This window comes from Hirundo rustica, chromosome 19, assembly GCF_015227805.2.
Source record: "Hirundo rustica isolate bHirRus1 chromosome 19, bHirRus1.pri.v3, whole genome shotgun sequence".
Classification (NCBI taxonomy): Eukaryota; Metazoa; Chordata; class Aves; order Passeriformes; family Hirundinidae; genus Hirundo; species Hirundo rustica.
The window spans coordinates 10,985,408-11,003,583 of record NC_053468.1 but is presented as its reverse complement, the minus strand read 5'-3'; the positions used below and the strand labels follow the sequence as shown (position 1 = coordinate 11,003,583).

The 18,176-nt window shown below is 56.0% G+C and overlaps 1 protein-coding gene across 1 annotated transcript; it reads right to left on the bottom strand.

The window, feature by feature from the left end:
* Positions 1-629: 629 nt before the first annotated feature.
* Positions 630-2,744, bottom strand: FZD9 (frizzled class receptor 9). The gene has a single exon (XM_040082860.2). It carries the CDS (start codon positions 2,727-2,729, stop codon positions 975-977), a length of 1,755 nt encoding a protein of 584 aa, XP_039938794.1. The 5' UTR covers positions 2,730-2,744; the 3' UTR covers positions 630-974.
* Positions 2,745-18,176: the final 15,432 nt, after the last annotated feature.

The window sequence follows — 18,176 nt, the reverse complement described above, 5'->3', positions numbered from 1 at the left end:
GGGCAGTTCCCCCCCTTCCAAGCCCCTGCAGAGCCAGCCTCCTGCCTGCCCTGTGCCCACCAGCTCCGGCTCCCCCCGCCAACCCCACCAGCACCAGCTGAGGCTTGAATTTCCCTCCGGACAATGGGAAAGGCGAGCTGGGATTGTAACCAGAGCGGGGGATAAATAAAGCTTCCCAGAAGTTTCCATTACCCGCACCTCAGGCTTCTGCGGGGGACATCAAAGCTGAGCCCTCTCTGCCCCAAGGCCCCATGCCCCTGGCCCATCTCCCTGGCCCCTGGCCTACCCTCTCAAAGCCCCTCAGCCTGGCACCAAGGCTCTGGCAACCGATGGCACCGACAAATCACCTTCAGAGCATAGAGTGGAAAAGATGACTCGCGAGAGCACAGGAAAACCCTCCTCCCTCCTTCTCTTCCTTCTCCTCACCAGGAGCCAGAACCAGCCCCAAGGAAACCATGGAGGGAAATGGATGGTGGCATCCACTAGTACCACGCTCCTGCCAGAGACAGAGGCACCCCGGCATGGCCTGGGCATGGCTTGGTCCCATGTGAAAGCCTCCAAACTGGGGTGGAATCCCATGGGGGAGCTCCTGATCCCCTGGAATCTCTGCAAATAGCACCAGACTTGGATCAAATAACACATCCATTTATTGGTTTTTCCATTTCTTGCAGCTAATGATCAAAAAAAAAATTAAAATAAATTACAGAATTAAATAAACATGGATGGATTTTTCCTCTCCCTGCCCCATCCCCACCATCCACCAAAGAAAGCATTAGAAGAGTCACTGGATTTGGCAACAGCAACAACAAAACAACCTCTAGGAAAAAGCATCTACTTGTCAGTCAGTGGTGCTGAGGGGTCCTGCAGCCTTGCCCCCTAAACCTGGGAGTGTCCCTCCTGCTGCCACACAGCCCTTGCCCTTGCCCCTTACCCGTGAGGCCACTTCTGCCGGCGTGGGGGGCAGCCCCCCCTCTCTAGACGTGAGTCGGGTTATCCAGGTATGGGTCTGTCTTGGTCATGTGCAGCATGACTGTGGGGGCTTTGTAGTGGCAGTGTCCCACGCCACAGCTGACCCCACTGCAGGGCTTGCCCCGCGTCCTCATGCCCAGCCGCCTGTTGCACAGGCTCTGCCAGGTCTGCAGCGTTTTAGAGCTCCAAACCCACACCCCGCTGGTGATGCCCACCACCAGTGACATGAAAATCTTTAGCATGAAGACAGCCACAGTAGGCACTGAGGCCTCAAGGGAGCAGTTGGTGGCACGGCGGCCAGGCAGGCGCAGGCAGCCATGCTCCAGTGCCCGCAGCATCCAGTAATCCACGTTCAGCCGCTCATAGAAGTAGCAGACAATGACACAGGTGGCTGGGACAGTGTAGAGGATGGAGAATACCCCAATTTTCACCATCAGCTTCTCTAGCTTCTCTGTGTTGGTGCCACCTGTCTTCATGATCTTCCGGATGTGGAAGAGGGCAACGAAGCCAGTGAGGATGAAGGAGGTGCCGATGACCAGGTAGCAAGAGAGGGGGATAAGGACAAAGCCAGTCAGGGCACTGACATCCATGCTCCCCACATAGCACAGCCCCGTGAGCTCATCCCCTGCCACCTTCCGCATCGTGAGGATGACAATGGTCTTCATGGCTGGGATGCCCCAGGCGGCCATGTGGAAATAGCTGCTGTGGGCCTCAATGGCCTCATGTCCCCACTTCTTCCCGGCAGCAAGGAACCAGGTGAGGGTGAGGACAACCCACCAGAGAGAGCTAGCCATGCCAAAATAGTAGAGGATGAGGAAGACAATGGTGCAGCCTGTACTCTCCAGCCCCTCCTGTATGATGTAGAGCTCACCGTTCTCCCGGTCGCAGGCAATGTTCTCAGCCCCAGCCACAGAGCGGATGATGAAGGCCACAGAGTAGACATTGTAGCACATCGAGAGAAAAATGATGGGCCTTTCAGGATACTGGAAGCGGTGGGGGTTGAGCAGAAAAGTGAGGACGGTGAAGGCAGTGGAGACGAAGCAGAGGGTGGACCAGACAGCCATCCAGATGAAGGCAAAGTCCTTGTCTTCCTGGGACCAGTACACGTCCACTCCGGGGGAGCACCTGGGTGCGCACGAGAGACTTTTCTCTACGTACTGGAACTTCTCAGGATTGTTGCAGGCCCCCAGCCCGTTGGGTCCCCGTCCCTCGGTAGCAGTGCCAGGTGGCCAGGGCCGGGGGGCCACGGGCAGCATCCCCTGCCCCTTGTGTGGCTCTACAGTCGAGGCGTTTTCGGGGGCCTCCATGCAGAGGGCATTGGGGTCGTTCTTGGTGGGCAACCTGCCGCAGTCAAGCGACTCGGGCCAGCCGAAATTGAACTGTTCCATGATGGGGACGCACTTGTGGCGGGCCTGTTCACACATAGGGCGGCAGGCGGGGATACTGGCGCTCACCTGATCGGTGCACATGGGCGCGTAGAGGGAGCAGAGGAAGAAGCGCAGGTGAACGTGGCAGCCGTACTCCACCAGCGGGGCGAACTCGTGCAGCTTCAGGGCGGCCTCACGCTGGCTCTCGTGCCCCAGCAGGTTGGGCATGCGGGTCAGGTTGTACCCGATCCCCCGGCACATCGGGATGTCCACGGGCTGGCATCGCGCCGCGCGCCCCCGCGGGCCCTCCAGTCCCGCCAGCTCCAACCCGCGACCGCCCACCCCGAAATGCCACAGCACCCACAGGGCCACCCGCAGCCGCGCCGCCGCCATCGCCCGCCGCCCGCACCGGCCCCGCGGCCGCTACAGCTCCGCCATCGCCCGGTCACGCTGCCCCCGCCGCCGCGGGGCCGATCGCCGCGGTGCTGGAGGCGCCCCGCCGGGGCAGCCCCCGGCCCCGGCCCGCGCCATGCGGCGGCGGCCCCGCCGAGCGCCCCACGCCGCCCCGCGCCCGCCGACACCGGCAGCGCCCGCCGAGCGTTCCCGCCCCGCCCCGCCGGGCGTGTCCGGGAGGGGGCCGGACGGGACGGGGAGGGGCGGGGGGCGGGACCCACGCGGGGAACGGGCAGCGGGACCCGCGCGCAGCGCTGGAGCTGTGCGCTGGGACACGCGGGCGGGGGAAACGTAGTCACAGACACGGACACACGCGTGCATAAACAGTACGTTTACACGCGTGCATAAACAGTACATTTACACACGTGTGGGTACACACGTGCGCGCTCTCGCACGCACTAATGAGCACGTGTCCATCGCATGCACACGCTAACATGCAATAACACAGAGACGTATCTACACACTAATGTGCCCACGCACAGTAACACACATGCCCGTACCGTGTGTATGTTCATGTGTGCACACACGTACACTCACATGCGCACGTAGAGAAGCACAAACACGCTAACACACAAGCACACATATGCATACAAGCACACATGTACACTAACATACACGTGCACATATACTCAGACAGATACACGTGCACAGCACCAACCAGGCCCCACAGGGGCACCAGCACATGTGTGCACACATACACCTGGGCACAGGATCATCCGTGACCTCACGACTGCCTAGACCCGCCGGGTGCTGCTAGGCCTCCGTGTGCCTGCAGGGCTTGCGTGAGCAGCTGAGCACACCTGGGCACACCTCAGGGCTTGTCGTCCCTGAGGGAGGGACCCTCTCCCCGCAGGGTAACTGCTGCTTTGGTGCCACTGCTGAGAACTGTGGAACTCACAGTGCATGGCACATGGTGCCTGCCCCTGGGGATGGGACATGACAGGACAGCGGGGACTCCGGGAAATGGCTCAGCTGCAGTGCCCACAGCACAGGCCAGGAAAGCCATGTCCCTGGTTCAACGACAATTCAGGGCAGGCACAGAGCAGGGGACAGCACTGTAAGGCCAGGGCAGCTCCTGGGAGATGGCGTAAGTCAGGGTGGTCAAAATCCAATGGCAACAAATTATGTCCAAGGCATGGGGAGATGTTACAAACCCTCTGGGGGTGACGGTACCCCTAAGGACAGGCTGTGCTGCCCAGGCCACCATCAAAAAGGTGCCACTAGCAGCCACCCACTCCTAGGAGCTGCCGATCCCAGGTCAGCCCGGGTTGCACTGTGCCATCTCCAGCACTCCTTTTGAAGCAGCTCCTTCACCCCGGGGTGATTCCAGCAGGGTGCCGTGAGCGTTCTGCGGGACACTCAGCATCCAGTGCCTCGCTGTCACCAGGGGGTCTGGGCATCCAGCCATTCCCAGGCATTCCCACAGCCCTGTGATTTCTTTAGTAACAGCATAACAACCTGTCAGCGCGGTCCCTAATCACTGACACCCACCGTGCAGGATGCAAAGATCCCGGTCCAGCGCTATAGGGAAATTCCATGGGAGCTGCTTATCGGCCGTGTAATGGAGCGGGAGATAAGGCGTTGCCCTGGAATTTCCCTCTAACACGGGGCGTCTGCACAATGGGCTGTGGGGCCCTGGGAAAAGGGTTATTGGGATGTTGGGAGGGCTTTGTCATCTTGGCCACCAGCTCTGGGGTGTTCCAGAAATCACTGTCCCGTGTGCCCAGTGACATGGAGCAGATACAGGGGGCTTCGTGCTGTAGGTTAGGACCACATGCTCTAAGAAATGGCTGATTTGGGGTAGTTCGTGCTGTGGCGCAGTCCCGGGGACAAACTGCCACACACAGCTGAGCAGCAAAGTGATGGGGACGAAAGTGGCACCCACAGTGTGCTAGGACCTTTCCCTGGGTCCTTCATCCCTCCACCCCCAGACCCAGGGCAAGTGTCCTGTGTGAGGTGAGGCTGCCATCACTCCAGGGCACCCCAAACAGCTCTGGCCACTGAGGTTTCCCTTCAGGGAATTGTTTGCTAAGGAAAACAGAAAAGCATCACCTGGAAAACCTGAAACGTCTCTGACCCAGCCCTGGCTGCCCAGTGAGGGTCCCGCATGGGCGGTGGGCACAGGGAGGGGCTGGATGAGACCCAGGACCCTAGCCCCACCTTCCTGTTTGACCCCCATGAGTGCCCTCCACCTGGACTATGAAAGGTTAAGGGGGGGGGGGGGGGGCACAAATATATTTATTTTATTTTAATTTTGCTTTAATACGTAAAACTGTTGTTCTTGGCTCCTGTTACTGCAGTCTGGCCAAGAGCAACACGAGGATTTTTGGAGTCAAGGAGTCATTTTTTGTAGATGTGAGGCTGCCCTTTACCTCTGCCCTGCACCTTGGAGCGCTCCTCCCTCACTCCACACCCCTCAGGTACTCCATGGGGCGCCCAAGCCCTGCTGAGCCTCAGGGACCTTCCCGGAGCTTCATCCCACACCAGAGGTGGGCAAGGGGCATCGGAGGTACCGCCAGCACCTCAAGCCTTGCCCTTGCATTGCTCCACTGCCTGCGCCTGATGGAGAAGTGACCTGTCCGTGCCTGCCCCGGGGAACGCGGGGACGGCGGGGAGGGGGCAGTGCAAGAGTGGGGACATCCCGGCCACGAACGGAAGCTCAGATCTCCAGCAGGTCTGGGAGCTCCACAGTGAAAACAAGAACCCCAGGTAGAGATTTACGGTCTTGGAAGTGGCCCTGCGCTGTGGCTCCAAGATCAATAGCAGAAAGAAAGGGCTCTCAGAACTGCACAGGAATCCTGCCCGGGAAGCAGCCGAGCAGGCGAGCAGGACGGATCGCCGGAGCCCGGGAGCCTGTGGTTCCTGGCAGAGCTTTGCCCCATTTCCTTTCTTCCCGTCAACAGCGCCTGAAACCTGTGCGAGCCTCGGCAAGGGGAGGGAGGGAAAAAATCGACTGACTGCCCCCGCCGGGTACAGCCGGGCTGCAGCAGTGCCCTCCGGGCAGCCATGGGAGGGGATGGGCGTCTTTCTGGGTGGAAGGGCTTGGGGGATCCCGGTGGCACCAGAGATGGGGACAGGCCTGGTGGGAGTCAGGGAGGGGCAGTGGAGGTGGGGAGGAGGTGATGCAGCAGAGGAGGGGGTGGTGGAGCGAGGGAGGGGACGGCGGAGCTGGGAAAGGGTGATGGAGGATGGAGTGAGAGGAGGCAATGGATGCGGGGAGAGGAAGGGGAGAGAAGATGGGGAAATGGAACTGGCTGAGTGATGGAGGAGGGAAGAGTTATGGGGGTGAAGAGGGAGCAGCAGAGTGGAGGAGCGGGTGATGAAGCTGGAGAGGGGGGCAACAGAGGCTGGGAGAGGGTGATGGAGCAGGGAAGGGAGTGATAGAGCTGGGCAAGGGAGATTGATCCAGAGAGGAGGTAATCGAGCTGGGGAAGGGCAATGAAGGTTGGGACGGGTCAGTGGGGCAGGGGAGGGTGCAATATGGCAGGGGATCGGAAGATGGAGTTGGGGAGTGGGCAATGGATTTGGAAGACGGTGGTGGAACTGTGGCAGGACTGTGGGTGCTGCTCTGCCCAGCCTTGGCCAGGGCAGCAGGACTTGTTGCAGGGAGGTGAGGGGCTCCATGGCAGCAATGCCTCTGCCTTGCCAAGCCTCCAGATCTCCAGTGTTCCCAATTCCCACCAGTGCCTGGCTCACAGAGAGAGGCAGGGGCTGGGGTAGGGAGAGGAACCCACCTCATGAGTACAGGCCATGTCTAGGGTGAGCCACGGTTCTGGGCACCCCATGCCCTCCCTGCCAGCTTGAAGGCAGGAGATGGCACAGTCTTGCAAGATCTGGGAGAGAGAATTTTCCCTTCCTGAAGAATTTCACAGGAATAGTTGTGCAAAATGCCAGTGGCTTCAGTTTCAAAAGGACGCCAGTGTCAGGCTGGACGGGCTGGTGAGCAGATGGAGGGGTCCATCCTGGGAGCAACCCACGGGGCTGTGGGCTGGCATCCACCAGGCTGGAGAGTCAGATTACCCCTGCCCCAGCCATCATCTCCTTCAGGACACCAGGAACACCACCAGGAGTGATCCTCAAGTCCAAGCTCCTCCTACCTTGGGCACAATCCTACGTGACGCCAATGCACACGTGTGTGCAAAAGACTGTGCCCACCATAAGACAACTTATCTCTGTGCCACTGGACAGGTTCTGTGTAATGAGCACGTGCAGCGGGGAAGGGAAGATGGGGATTTTGGGGTCTGGTCCCCAAACAAGCAGGTGGAGCACAAACAGTGTCCCCAGGCAGTGTCCCAATCACCTCCTGGCCTCTGGCTCTCTGCAGGTGTTTGTGGTTACAACCCAGCCCATGGTGCAAGGATATTGTGGCCAGGACTCAGGGGCACAGGCTGACATGTGTGACAATACCAGGGATGCTCACTGCAGACCTGCCACCCCTTCACCCCGCAGCTGGAGACTTGTGCGTCCCCCCACTCCCCAGCCCTGGCCACAGGATCTCTGCGTGGTGACATCCCCATTCACAAAGCGGTGACACAAAGCAGGGAGGAGACACATGGCTCAGGACATGACCTTAACCCCAGGATCCCTGGGAGCCTGAGGAAACAGCACAGGGATGGGGACTTCATGCACCTGTGGGACTCAGGGAATGGGGCAGGACAGTGGTGTGTCCCAGGGAAGCTGTGCTTGGGAGAATGAAGGATGAGAAAGGACATCCTCACCTCACCCACAGTACTTCATCTGGTGAATGTGGTGGCAGCACAAGGGGCTGCTTTCAGCTCCTGGCAGCACTGAGACATTTGTTCCCAGCAGTGGAGACCTCTCCCATCAAAGGGGAACCTGGATTGAGATTACATCCCACCCTCAGTCACCTCATTCACCCCTGCAGACCCTTTCTAGGGGGATAGGAGCCAGGTGAGCCCTGGAAGCAGCCTTTCACTCTGAAGCCTACTGATGGCAGCAGCTGCAGACTGGAGCAGCTGCCTGAGAGAGGCAGGTGAAGGGTTGGAGCTCCCTCCCAGTTGGCTCAGCCCCAGGAAGAGCCACTCATACACCCCCATGCTGGGCCATGAGGCCACCACGTGCCTCCCCAGGTGATCTTCAGCGCCCACCTCTGTTTCCTGGCAGCCCAAGGATGGGCCGAGGAGGTTCCTTGTGCTGGGAGCAGGCTCTGAGGTGCTCCCAGACAACATCCCAAGCCAGCACAGGAGCCTTTTCACCCCCAGCCCTGCTTGTCCCCTGAAGTGAAGTTTCTTCCTCAGGATCCCCCATCCTGGGGAGGGTGCCGGCACCAAGTCCCTGTGCTTACATACTCAGCCCTTTCTTCAGCCTCAGCCACAGGCTCAGTGCTGGCAGGAGGCTCCATGCTGCACAATGCACCTCCTTGTTTGCTCGGCCCAGAGCTGGCTTGTGGGGAATGGCAGGGAATCGCCTCTGTTTCCTGCTGGAGTTTTATTACATTCACTGTATAAATAAATAAATACAATCCAGAGGAGAAGGGAAGAAGCATGGGGCAGGCTGGAGCCAGGCAGAACACGGGCTGGGACTCAGCCCCACAGCACCAGGGCTGGGGGCACCCTGGGGTGGGGCAGGAGATGCCCTATAGCAGCTGTGTACTGGGTTGTTCATGCTCCCTGGTCCCTCGTGCTTTTCCAAAGAGCAGCAAAATCCAGGAGGCAACTGCCCGGTCAGGGGCTGTGGTCACCAGCCCCACTACTTGACTGGAGGAGAAACCTTCTCCCAAGCAATTTAGGAAGAGTGGGAGTCCCCTCAAGCCCTGCCACCTCCTGAGGAATTGCTGTGTCACACTGAATGATGCCATGGGCCAAGAACCTCTGCACACGTTCAGACTTTTACAGAATCACAGGCTGGACACAGTCAAAGCACCCCCTGGGAAGAAGAAATATCATTACAGAGCTGTGCCCCAGCCCACTGTATGCTGCAGGAGCAGGGAGGGCTTTTGGAACCTGCTGGAAAAGGTTTTATCACACCATTGACTTGGCCAAGCTGCCCACTTGGTTGACAAGACCAACCATGTCTCCAGTACAACCTCAAGGCTCTGTCATCTCTTCCCCTGGGTGCCCCACAGCCATGGAGGGCTTTCTCCAGCTCCTCACCGGCTGGCAGTGCCGTTGGGGGATATGGTTCTCCAGTTGCACGGACCAGGAGGAAGAATCCTGGCTATTCCAGGGTTCTTGGGTTGGGTTGGTGTCAGCTCCCCCGGCACAGCTGGGCCCAAGTACAGGGAGAAGGCAGGAGCAGCCCCAACTGATGCTCTCCTGTCTGATACCTCTGGGTGGGCATTTCTCCTCCCAACTACTGGACAGAGTTATCAGTGCTGGGAAGCCCCATACTGCATCTCTCCCTTTCTTCCCAGGCCCCGAACACCTTCTAGTAGGTAGCATCCCAGACCATGGCAGGAAGTTAGTACAAGAGGATCTTTAAGGTCCCTTCCAATCCAAACTACTCTGATCCCATTGAAGTAGCCTACATTCAGGCATAATTTTGATGCTTCCTACCCAAGATTGGGTCACTCCTTGATCTGGACAAACCATCTGGCACCAGCATCCTCCTCCCTGAGCTGGTTCCTCCTTGAGTACTACCTCTTCTCATTGTCTCCATGTGGAGAACACTAGGAGAATCTCACCTCTCACCTGCCCAGAGGAAAAAGGAGAAAGTTCCTCAGACATGTCCAACTCGTTCACCAGAGAGTTATAATGCAACAATTCCATCCTCACCTTCCCTGGGCCCTCTCTGAGGAGGAGCTTCTGTGGATGAGCTGCAGCTCAAGGACCTGAGCTCCCCAGAGCCTTATTTCTCAGAGAGCCTGATGTCCTGGCAGGGCCAGCTCAAAGGACAGAGAATTTTGACAAGTTTAGGGCAAAGAATTTTCTGCTCTGCTGGAGATGGACCCAGAGCCCTTCTGCCCCTCTGCCCCTTATCGCCCATGGTTTGGGTTCATGTCCAAATGGGAGGTTCCTGATAGGTCACTCTGCTCTTCATTGTCACCAGGTGGTCAGATGGGCTCTGACACCCCTCAGGCATCAGAGAACCCCTCATCTTCCTGGCCCCTTCCAAACATTCCACTGGGAAGTTCAGACCTCATCCTGGTCTCTCTGGGGGAGATGGGATTTAGGCACAGGGAATTCAAACTAGCAAAGAACTACGCCCCAGATGATTCAAGTGTGTTCCAGAAAAGCAAGGTGACCTCTTGCTATTCCCTGCAGGCCCACTCAGACCAGTCAGAAGCATGTCAGCCCTCCCAGCTTCCTGAGGTACCCATCCCTTTGGGCAGCACTGGTGCAGGCAGGGAGCTGGAGGGGTGCCTTTCACCAGGGAAGGACTCTGTACTGGAGCAGCACCAGCATGACCTACTTCTATCTCAAAAACGCCCTAATACACCACTATCTCTGAAAATATTCAAAAACCCCAAAGTTTAACAAAGAAAGCAAGCAGCACCATGGTGGATGAGCCAGCTGCTCCTTTTTTTTCCCAAAAAATATCTTCACAAGATGGGGCAGTGACTTGTCAGGTCTATCATCATCATCACCATCATCACGGCACCAGGAGCTCAAAACAGCAACCCGGAGTGGAAACTCTCAGGTATGTCAAACAAAAATATGCTTCCCTGTTCTCTGGTTAATCCTGTTCTCCTTGAGGGGAAAAAAATACAAGGCTCACAGATTCATTCAGCCAAACTCAGCACTTTAGGTTTTTGCTGATGTCTAAATATAGTTTGTGAGAAACAAATAATCTTTTAGGGATTTCTGCTACCTCCATCTCTCCAACCACCTTGTTTAAAGGTCAGTGGCTGCGGTGAGGGCTCACTGGCATCATTGGACAGGAGCCTGAAGGGGAGGAAATGAGCTTTCTGGCGTGTCACCAAGGCTGTGAGCTGGGTCACCCATCCCTGGGTTCCCCCAGCAGTGCTGGGGTGGGCTCTGGGGTGGCTCCGCTCTGTCCCCATCCCCAACTCCAGCCTGTCCCTCTCCTGGCCATCATGTGCTGGTAACTGGAGGAGATAGGGTGAGCAAAAGCTATTACTGGGGAGGCCAACAGCTAGAGGTGACATCCCTGGAAGTGTTCAAGGCCTGGTTGAATGGGGCTTGGAGCAACCTGGCCTAGTGAAAGGTGTCCCTGCCCATTGCAGGAAGCTGGAACCGGATCATCTTTAAAGTTCTGTCCAACTCAAACCATTCTGTGATTCCATGATCTCATCCCAGGACAGCACCAGATGACAGATCCCAGCTCTCTGAGTGCCTTGCTGAGCCTCATCCCCTGATGTTCATTCTGCATGTTCCTGATTTTGCCGTGGCCCAGGGTACTCTGAGTTACCTTTGCCTTCTCTCCATCCCTAATCCTGCACTGTTTCATGTGAAAAGAGCCACAGGCAAGGGAGTTGGTGTTGGCTGGCAGACCTGAAGGTCCCACCAGCTCTACATACTCCCAAAACTCAGGGATGGAATCTGCAGCAGAGCCTAGCCTGAGGGAACACCACATCCCATGGCCCAAGGAAATGTCTCATCCTATTACCCCAGCGTGGCTGCCAGAGGGTTGTGTTGGCAGCACTGAGGGCAGAACTCAGCTGCCCTCTTAGGTGAGTCCAAGTGTCTCTGAAGCCAGCTCGTGACTCCCAGTAATACAGGCTTGCTGCAAACGTCTCAGGAGCAGCAGTGAGGTGTCTAAGTAGGATCTGAGATATCTGTGTGCCATGGGGGGTGGGTGGCCTTGGATGGGGGGAGGGAGGCACAGCACTGCAGAAAACCTGTGTCCAGCCCTGTGGTCCACGTTCTGGTGGATCCCCTGGCACCTCTGTAGCATTCCTATTTCATGTCAGCCCCAGGGGTGCCAGACCATCCCATGGGAGCTGAAAGCCAGGCAGCCTGTGGATCTGCCCTGCTTCCCACCAAACTCCTGTCCCCAGCCACCCTGAGTGGGGACACTTCTCAGATGCACTGGGCTTTGTTGTGTGCCTTGTCCATGTCCCTGCCACGGGCTCTGCACTGGCAGGCAGGTCACATCCCAAAGACCCCAGCACCCCCACTCCCCTCCCATCCCCCCACATTTTCCACCCTCAGTGCAAACCTCCAGTGAAGGGAAATGTGAAGCCATGGAAAACCAAGCCTGTCCCTGTCAGCCAGGCCACATCCCTCCTTCTCAGCCCCTTGAATCTCACACCACAGGCTGTCCAGCTGCAGGATCTCCAGTGTCCCACCTCAGCTGGCTGCCCACTGCCCCTGTGCAGGACCCGGAACACCTCGAGCTGCAGGGAGTCTGTTTTGGAGTGCACTGAGGATTTTGTGAGGCAGCCAGATCTTCAAGGGTGAGAGTGCTGCTGGTGAAGCCCCAGTGGTTCCCCCATTCACATTTCCCTGTGTTGCTCCAAGCCCAGATCCTGCATAAGCTCCAGCCTTCCTAACCCCACAACTGGGACTGGTCCCTCCAGCATCTGATATATGAGGCCAGGGAGACACCACTGCTGCTCTCCTCTGGCCTTCACCAAGGGGAGCAGAGCTGGGAACCACCGTGTTCATGACCCTTCCACACTGGAACAACTACAACCTTTCCCCCAGAACTTCTCATTCCTGACCCAGGTTAGTATTCCACCCTCAGCTTTCAGAACTATGAGCAAAATCTGAAGTCCTCCTTCGCCTATATAACTCCAGAACCTTCTCTACTACCTTCTCCACAGTCAGCCCTCAGAGCCTGTCAGGAACAGTTCCTGGTGGGCTTTACACAAGAGGATGCTCTGCACTGTAGGAGAGGCAGGGGAGATACTGAACACAAAATGTGTATGGGGAGGGGTGAACAAACTAGCAAAACCCTAGAGAAAACAGCTCAAATATGATTTATTTTTTCCCAAAACCTGAAAAAGAAGTGCAGGATCATCAGGGAGCTCCCAATTTCCTGCCTATGTCAGGACCAGGTGAGGAACTGAGGATGCATAAAGTGAACCCCTCCCAAGGAGGGAGTCCATCTCTAGGGAGTTCCCTTGGGCCCTGCTCAGATGAAAATGCTTCTGTCAGCTCTGGAGCCACAGCTGTATCCTGAAACAAATGCTACTTGTTCCCAGTTAAGGACAGACCTTGGATACTCACCAGCACACGGTACCAGTCCTAATGATTTTCCCAGGATTGCTGGGAATGGGGGCAGTGGAGCTGGGGAAGGCTCCTGCTGCTGGTGTCTGCCCCAGGAGGGGAGATTTGTGTTTATGCTGCTTTCAGGGAAAGGGAAAACGTGCTTTGGGCTCCCCTGGGCTTTCACAGCACCTCCTCGAGGGATGTAGCAGAGGTGTGGGGGTCCCCAGGGACCCCAGTGCCCCATAGCAGTAGTGCAAGAGCCAGCCCAGGGGACCCTTTTGCCCTGCCCAGTGTCCCCCCTACCTTCCCCCGCGGTGATTGGCTGTCTTAGGGCATCCCAAAAGTACCTGGAGCCAGGGCTGGGATGGCACAACCCCACAGACAGCCCCAGCCTGGGATATTCCCAGCTGAGCTGGGCTGAGGACCTTGAGTGAGGGCACCAAGGGCTGCACGGCCTTGCAAAACCACCCAAACATGGCAAACAACTGAACCCAGAGCTTAGCTGGGTTGTGGGTACCCTTCAAGGAACTCAGACAAGTGGGAAGCAGAGCTGTTTCCTCTGGATCCGAAAGGCTGAGCCAGGCTGGATACTCTGCATGTGATACCACCCTCACTGCTTCTGCAGCTCACAGGGATTTTCTCAAAGCTGGAGAAAAAAACCTTATGGAAGCTGCAAAGTCATACAGACCAGCAACACAAGATGGCAATACCAGGGTCCAGCTGCACCCAATGCCCTCAAACCCACCCAAGAGAGAACAAGATTTCAAAACCTGGCAGATGCTGGAAACACTTTCAGCACTGAATGGGGACACATGGGAATCCCGGCGGCTGGGTCCCAACTCCCAGCCAAGGGCACTGGGAGCCCCTGGAAGCATCTGCTCTCCTTGGGGGGGATCCCCTTGGTGACCATGCTGTGGGGGAGGTGAGGTACCCCTAATCACCCTGTAAGCAACAGCCGCTTCCTCCATTACCCAGCCAGCACTGGGGAAGAAAAGAATTTCTGTGTAAATCCCATTTACTGTCAGGTTTCTCACTTCCCGCCCTGCAGACAATCCCAGCCCTCAGTGCAGGGCTGCATGAAGGGGCGGTTTAATGTATTTTTGGAAGGAGAAGAAGAAAAAAAATCCCTCTCTGAAAAGAGCCTCTTTCAGCTAATAATGAAGTGAATATTATATTAAGAGTGAAAACATATTCAGGGGAACTTACAGAGGGAGACAGAAAACCTTTTCATAACACCCCGGCCACAAACACAACTGCCAATTAAACCGGCTTCGCTCTCCGGCTGATGCCAACACAAACGAGGGGCCAGGAGCGGAGCACGGAGCTGGCGTGTGCTGTGCCCGACTGGGCTCGGCTGTGGCTGGCAGCACAGAGGGGTTTCTGCTTCCATGCCTTTTAGAGCCAGCCACTGGAGTAAAAAGGTCTGAGTCCCTTGTCAGGAATGGGTGCCCAGTGAGGCAAGGGGCTCCAGAACCCCAGGGAGTCCTCTGCCCCTCTACCAATCCAGGGGACCCAGTGCCACGGAGGCCCTTGGTCCCTGCCCACAGCCTCCCCTCTGCCCTGTCAGCAGCACAGGGATGGTGGCAGGAGCCCGAGCCCCCAAGTCCCTGGGATCAGCAGGATTTCTCCTGGCCCAGGGAAGGGTGCTGAGCACCCACCCAGGCTGAGCTGAAAGAAGCAGCATCCCCACACATGCCAGGAAGGTTTGGAGAGGTGCTGCATCTCTCACTGCAGCACCTCATGCCTTGGAGGAAACCTGTGAACAGTCTGCATTGTAACAAGAGGTGCCACAACACGGAGCACCTTCCAGCATCCCTATTTCACATGCCCTGGATGCCTCAGCACAGGTTTAGCACAAGCATCCCGTATGTTTTGGTCTTAGCTCACCCTTGTCCCTGGCAGAGTACACATGGTGGAGGCACAAGGACACCCACCAACACTCTCCAGGGTTTCTGCACCAGCTGTCAGCGGAAGGAAGAGGCACGGAGTGGGATCTCACTGCTCTTATGTGTTCTTGGGGGGTCAGTGGTGTGCAGGAGAGGACAACATGATGGGAGATGCTCAGGTGACAGATGCTCAGGGGTTGTGATTCCTACTTCAAAGAGGCTTTACCTTTGCAGCCCAAGGAGGTGCTGGATTGATGGGTTGAGGGTGCACAACTTTTCACGTTTGGACAAAAAGCCATGCCAGGAAAACTTCCCCTGAGATCAAATAATCTTAGAATTGAGCAAACCCAGCACAGCTGCGGAGCTGCAGCTTGACATTTGATAAACCCAAACTGAAAATACAAGACCATTGCTGAGCTGGGACCAAGTTTTGAAACAGCTCCTCCAGGGAACACATAGAAGATGTTTGTCAAAAACTGTTTCATGCAGAGGGGAAAGGGAAGCATTTTGGACAAGATTAGGAATTCTAGTAGGAAGCTTTTCTCTGATTCAGTGCTTTTTGACTACCACCCCAAAAGTGTGGTTCGCTGTAGAGATTTTTGTCTCTTTTACTCAAGGCTAGTATTTCTGCTTTAATGCCAAGTCAGGATCCAAACATACCTTCTGATTTTGCCCAGAGGCCAAAAGATTGTAAGGAGAGGGGAAAAGGAGAGGGGAAAAGGAGAGGGGAAAAGGAGAGGGGAAAAGTGACGAGGGAAAACGGATGGAGGGGAAAAGACGTGCGCTATAAGGAGAGGGAAAAGGACCGGAGGGGAACCGAAAACGGAGAGGGGAAAAGGATTCGAGGGTAAACGGAACGAGGGAAAATAGGAAGAGGGGCAAAGGATGAGGGGAAAAGCCGGAGAGGGGAAAAAGGATGAGAGCGGGGAAAAAAAAGGATTGAGGGGAAAAAAGGATTTCCGAGGGGAAAACAGGAACGAAGGAAGAAAAAGATGAGGACTAAAGGAGTCCGAAGGGAAAATACTCAAAAGAGGAGGAAAAGGAAGAGAGGGGAAAAGGATGCCCTCTCAAAAGGGAGAAAGGAGAGGGGCGAAAAAAAAAAAAAAAAAATGAAAAAAAGGAGAGGGCAATGGAGGGGCAAAGGAAAGGGACAAGGATCGAGGCGGAAACAGTCCCGAGGGGAAAAGCTGAAGAGAGGGGCAAAAGGACGAGGGAAAAGGACGAGGGAAAAGGAGAGAGGGGAAAAGAGAGAGGGAAATGGAACCGTGAGAGGGAAACAGGAGAGGGGAAGGCAAAAGGATGAGGGAAAAGGAGACGGGTGAAAAGGAGAGGGGATAACGGAGAGGGGAAAAGGACGAGGGAAAAGGACCTGAGGTGGAAAAGGAAGGGAAAAGGAGAGGGAGAAAGGCAGAGGGGAAAAGGAGAGGGGAAAAGGAGAGGGAAAAAGGAGAGGAGGAAAAGAGAGAGGGGAAAAAGGAGATCAGAGGGAAAAGGAGAGGGGCTAACAAGGACGAGGGGAAAGGAAGAGGGATTAAGAGAGGGGAACAGTGAGAGGGGAAAGGAGAGGGGAAAAGGAGAGGGAAAAGGAACGAGGGGCAAACGGAGAGGGAAATGAGAGGGGAAAAGGAGAGGGTGAAAAGCGAGAGGGCGAAAGTGACGGACTGGGTGGAAAAGGACGTGAGGGGAAAAGGAGACTGGGAAGGAGAGGAAAGGAGAGGGGAAAGGAAGAGGGAAGTAAAGGAGAGGGGACAGGAGAGGGGACAGGAGAGGGGAACAAGGATGAGGTGGAAAGAGGAGGGCAAGGCGATGGGAGGAAAGGAGAGGTGAAAAGGAGAGGGGAAAAGAGAAAGGGAAAGGAGAGGGGAAAAGAGAAAGGGAAAGGAGAGGGAAAAGAGAAAGGGAAAGAGAAGGGAAAAGAGAAAGGGAAAGAGAGGGGAAAAGAGATGAGGGGAAAAGGAGAGGGAAAAGGACGAGGGGTAGAACAGGAGAGGTGGAAAAGGAGAGGGGAAAAAAGGAGAGAGGGAAAAAGGAGAGGGGAAAAGGAGAGAGGGAAAAGGAGAGGGGGAAAAAGGAGAGGGGAAAAAAGGAGAGGGGAAAGGAGAGGGAAAAGAGAAAGGGAAAGAGAGGGGAAGGAAGAGGGAAAGGAGAGGGGAAAAGAGAAAGGGAAAGGAGAGGGGAAAAGAAGCGGGGAAAAGAAGAAGGGGAAAAGAAGAAGGGGAAAAGAAGAAGGGGAAGAAGAAGGGGAAAAGAATGAGGGAAACGAAGAGGGTGGAAAAGAATGACGGGAAAAGCAAGAGGGGTAAAAAAGGGGAGGGGTGAAAAAAGCCGGGGGGGAAAAAAAAGCCCGGGGGGGGGGGAAGGGGAGGGATCCCCATGGGAAATCTATCAACCTGCCTATCAATGGACTCTGGGTAAAGTACCATTAACTGGCGTGGCCTGGATGATAGGGAATGGTAGCTGCTGTTCCTGCAGTGTGTGCTACTGGCAGCAGGACTGGAATGGACCTTCCAGAGGCTTGGAAAGCTCCTCGCTGTGCCACAGCAGCCATATCACTACTATGCTTTGGGTTTAGCAGATGAAACGTCTTCGTCAATGGGCTTTGTCCCCACAGTTTGAAGTCCAGAAGATCCTGCCATTCCAAGATCATAGGTGGGCAGGGAAGTGCCAGCTCTCCACTCATGGATACAGCTGCCCATGGTCGTTTGACCCAAGGGCTTGCAGGGAAGTGCCAGCATGGCCCATGTCAGGGAACTCCAGGGAGGCACAGCTCTCCCCTTCTGGAAAACCTGCTATGTTTATGTCTTCAGAACTATCTTATCCCAGGAAGCACAAAGTTCTCTGCTTCTTGTAAGGAAGAGGCATCAACTCCCAATCAGTTACCATGAAATTTATGCAGAGAAAGACAGATATCCAGATTAAAAGGCCATCAGGAGTCCTGAAAACCGTTGGGAAGGAGGCATTGCCATCTAGTGTCAGGCTACGAAAGGGCTCAGGAATGCACTGGCCCTCCAGCAGGAGCTGAACTGGATAATCCCAGTGGGTCCCTTCAGCTCAGGATTTTCCATGCTTCTGCAATTCTCCTCTTGGTGCCAGCCCAACCACTACTGACTGAGGAGACAGTTTTAGACCCTTCTGTGAAAGAGCAAGGCCAAGAGAATGGACAGACAAGGCCATCTGTGATGCCTGGATGGCTGGGAAGCCTGGGCTCCCGTGACTGTGGAAGTCAGAATCATGGAATGGTTTGGGTTGGGAGGGACCTTAAAGCTGCTCTTGTTCCACCCACTGCCATGGGCAGGGACACCTTCCACTAGACCAGGGTGCTCTTAGCCCCATCCAACCTGGCCTTGGGCACTTCCAGGGATCCAGGGGCAGCCACAGCTTCTCTGGGCACCCTGTGCCAGAGCCTCACCACGCTCACAGGGAAG

What these genes read in the sequence shown, in the direction of transcription:
- FZD9 (XM_040082860.2), bottom strand. Translation starts at nt 2,729, where the DNA reads ATGGCGGCGGCGCGGCTGCGGGTGGCCCTGTGGGTGCTGTGGCATTTC.